The 4,282-nt window shown below is 40.4% G+C and overlaps 1 protein-coding gene across 1 annotated transcript in view; it reads left to right on the forward strand.

Annotated features, from left to right (window-relative positions):
- Positions 1–3,137, forward strand: part of COL11A1 (collagen, type XI, alpha 1) — a 362,318-nt gene extending 359,181 nt beyond the window's left edge. Inside the window, exons 67-68 of the mRNA XM_015416098.1 lie at positions 607–840; positions 2,528–3,137. Coding sequence (XP_015271584.1) covers positions 607–840; positions 2,528–2,674 — 381 coding nt within the window. The 3' untranslated portion in view covers positions 2,675–3,137. The remainder of the gene's footprint in view (positions 1–606; positions 841–2,527) is intronic.
- The last annotated feature ends 1,145 nt before the right edge of the window (positions 3,138–4,282 follow it).

Raw genomic sequence — 4,282 nt, forward strand, 5'->3', positions numbered from 1 at the left:
ACTGGACCTCCTTGGTGGTCTCCTATCTAAGTACTAACCAAGGCTAACACTACTTAGCTATGGAGATCTAATCTGATCAGGATAGGCTGGGCCATCCAAGTCAAGACACCTAGTGAATACCACCCCATGAAGCCTATGTTAAAGGGGCAGGACACTCTTCTCTGGGCCTCCTGGCAATAAGTATTATTCAGATCTCAGTGTATACTTACACACACACTGGCAGGAAATGCCCATGTATATTAAGACCATGCTGGAGGAAAACATTCATATGTTTTTGTGCCTCAGGAAAGCAACTTTGACCTAGGTAAACATACAAGCTAGGCCACAGAGTTACGATCAACTGAAGATGTTGCCCAGAAGACCTGGTTCTTCCAAGTCTGCAGCATAATCATGCTGTACTGCATAAAGCGCATCTCTTTACTGATTCATAGCTTGCCTGCATTCTTAATAGGACAACAAAGTGGGTTGTGTCAGCTGATTTAGAAGAGTCCTGCTAATGTGTACTTGTGTCAAATATAATCTTGTTTTGCACTTTGAAAGGAGAATCCAGCACATGCTTATTTGCCTGTTTATGGGTCTGTTTTGTTTGCTTTTCAATTTCTTCAGCTTTCATACGTGGATGCTGAAGGCAATTCCATTAATATGGTCCAAATGACATTCCTTAAACTACTGAGTGCCTCCGCCCGACAGAACTTCACTTACAACTGTCATCAGTCAGTGGCCTGGCATGAAGCTTCTTCTGACAGCTACGACAAAGCACTAAGGTTCTTAGGCTCAAACGATGAAGAGATGTCTTATGACAACAATCCTTACATCAAAGCCCTACATGATGGCTGTGCAGTAAGTATAAACCCAGGACGCTCCTTTCTGTTTTGAGACGGCAGCTTATCTTAATAAGCAAATGAGTTCAGCTTAATGCCATTCTTATAAAAGTTTCCAAAGGTCCTTTTCTTTCTCCTTTACATATCTTTTCATTTTTTGCAGTTTTTTTTCTTTTTACCTATGCAGTATCTGCTCCCTCTTAAAAAGAAACTTTTAAACTTCAGAAGAGGGGAAATGTTCACTATTATTTAAGGCAGAGCAAAGACAGAAAACAGCAGACGATGCCAGTATGCTGTTATAAATGCACTGACAGGGGCAGCCATTGGAGGAACAGTACTGAGATGTGAGATCGTAATTGGAAAGCATTTGTACTCTCCAATCTTCTGTACAAGATGAATAACAATAATACTGCAAATGGAAGCCCCCCCCTCCTCATCCCAGTTTTAATATAATTTCTCTCTAAAACAGAAGATGGAAGTGAAGTCGGTGCCAAAGCTCTTAAAAATATCTTGTATCTCTTCTTCATATCTGACAAGCTGCTGCTGAAGTGGCAGTGCAGTCTGATATGGATTGAATGGTATTAGAATTAAAGCATATGTGAGATGTTCACTAGTACTGAATCACTGCTCGTCTAGCCTTAAAGAATCCCCCAGAGTGTTTGCATACTCCTGGTCAGTATGCATTGTATGTGCTCCTTGACATCTTTATGGTACCCTGCTGGCAAATATACCATTGGAGAAATGTTTCCTTTGATTTGTATCCCTGCTTTCCATCCAGCCTGCCACAGCAGCCCACTAGGTCCACCCCTCACTTTTGTGCCCCACGTCTTTACTCCCTCTCCCCATTCTCAAATGCTGCTTCAGTCTGATTTTTCATTTGGTAGCTTTGACAGTTGGTGAGAGTTCTAGCCAAACACAAGCTCTGGGTGCGGAGACAGCAAAACATACTCTTGCCTTCTCCCCCTCAAAACTACATCAGAGTTGGAGTAGAGATCATACATTTTGGCACATTGCTTCCCATCAAAAATAACTTTGGCACATTGCTCTCACTCACTCATCCAGTGCAGCTCAGAAGAGCGCAAGAAGAGCCCTTGTAGTCGAAATCAAAGGTCCATTTAAAGGCTGACCAAATGACTCCAAAGAAGCCTACAAGTGGAGCTTTGAAAGATGTTTCCCTAAAACATCTGGTATTCACCGACATACTACCTTTGAGCACAGAGATTATGTTTAGCCACCATGGGTAGTAGCCATTGATAAAGTTATATTCCTTGAATGTGTCTGTTTTGAAGCCATATAAGTTTGGGGTACCACTATATTTTGTGACGATAAATATAAGCTCAGAGTGTGACAATAGAGGGAGATGTTATTTTTCCCCCAGGACTAGACCCAATTGAAGTTAATTTAACTGAATGCAAACTCCATAAGAAGTGGCACAGACAATAGTTTTCCTCTCAGCTTATTTCTCAGCTTATTGAGTGAGGCCTCAAAGAAGCTTCTGAGTTCCCAGTTGCTGCTGTAGCACCTCACAAGATGGCAGCAGCCTACATTCTTGGTGCTGGTTCTTGCCAAGGATCATTTTCTGACTCTTTGGCTGCAATTCCCCACCTGTTTAACTCCAGATAATCTAAGGAGGAACTGCTAATATTTGTTACATTTACTAATTCCTTACTTACATTTTGCTGTGTGTGTGTGTTTTCTTTTTGCAGTCAAGAAAAGGCTATGCAAAGACTGTTGTTGAAATTAATACTCCCAAAATTGACCAAGTGCCTGTTGTTGATGTGATGATTAATGACTTTGGTGATCAGAATCAGAAGTTTGGGTTTGAAGTTGGTCCAGTCTGTTTCCTTGGTTAAGCTGAGAGCAAAGAGAAGATGATTGACAAAAGATGATCAGCAAGTAACGATGCACCTTGGTGCCACCATCAACCTACTTGATGCCACATGCAAGTTTTGAATAAGGATGGTGTAGAAAATGTGTCTCACCGTGTAACATGTCTTCTCTAGAAAACACTCACTGTCCCCATAGGATGAGAATCACATGACTTAAACTTATTTGGACCAATTGTGAAGGATGCTGTGGCAGAGGCAGGCAACATAGGGCTAACTTTATGAACAGCCTCCACCATCCCATCCCAACCCACCTCCCCCCACCCTTGAATATTTTGGTGCTGTAAAATTGAATGTCATGGTGCTCCTTCTATTATAACATAAGAGGTGCTAAGAAGGTGTGTTTAATAAACTGTAATTATTCTGTGTACAGTATGATGCTGTCCTTTCTGTGTCCATTTCCAAAACTTGCATGTGACCCTGAATTGCAACTGGCTCCTATCTTATAATAATTTCAAATGGTGTTGTCAATACTGTGTATGTATTATGAAAAATAAAGCTGTAATTTCCAGTGAATCAATTCCATATTTTCCTGATTAATAATATTAATAATTATAATAATAATAAAAATCCATCTGTAGATATTGATGTTCAAGAGCTCTGTTATTTGAAGTCACCAGCAAAACCTCAGATGGCAAAACTGGAAACATTTTCTGCTGTTGCTTTTTTGTGCTAAGCAGTTACAACACGGAAAGTGCCTTTTGTGGCGCTCTTCCATGATATGATACCTCATACTTTTTTAAGTTTCCATTTCTGTTGCCAGGATATTTCAGATTTTAAAAAGTGCGTGTGTGTGTATGTACACACATATACACACACTTAAAATAATCCTGCTTTGTTTGGGGTTGAGAAACGTGTGGTTCAAGCAAAAATATAAGAGATATGACTAAAGACCACTTTTGACATTGCCTTTGGAGTCTGGGTTCTGCTTCAGAGTGAGCTCCTTTCGTACCATTCCAGTAATATCCAAAGACTCAATGGACAAGGAAATAAAGGAGAAGTCTATACCACACCTCTTTCCTATACCATTGTAGCTCCTCACCAAAACTGGGATGCCATTGGTATAAAGAGGAGTCATGGCATGAGTTCTTCTTCCCCTGAATGTCTGGGTACCACAACGTTATTGAAGCAACATGATTTTTTTTATCATGCCCTGATGGCAATGGCAAAAAGGGCCTTTAAGCATTAATCAGATAGTCTTTTCTCTTTTGTATCTCATTTTGTAATCGTTGTATTTCACTGAACCACATACAGATTAAAATTGAATTCTAAACAATTATTTATGTGCCACATAAGTTATCTTATTGCCTTCCTTGAACTAGAGGTCATTATATACAACAAATCCTTTGATCTACCCATTCTATGACAATATGACTTTCCCTTTTTCTCCTTCCAAATTGTGGTTTCAAGCTGAAGTCTAAAATAACTCATTAAGACCAGGCCAGCCCTAATTGACAAACGTTTGACCACAAGAGCGGCTATATCCCTGCTGCTGCACAAAGGAACCTCTGAAGCAGGCATAGAGTTGCCAGCCTTTGGACAGGACCATGCAGGTGTTCCATTACACAGTGCCTT

Source organism: Gekko japonicus, unplaced genomic scaffold (genome assembly GCF_001447785.1).
Source record: "Gekko japonicus isolate JY-2015 unplaced genomic scaffold, Gekko_japonicus_V1.1 scaffold303, whole genome shotgun sequence".
Classification (NCBI taxonomy): domain Eukaryota; kingdom Metazoa; phylum Chordata; class Lepidosauria; order Squamata; family Gekkonidae; genus Gekko; species Gekko japonicus.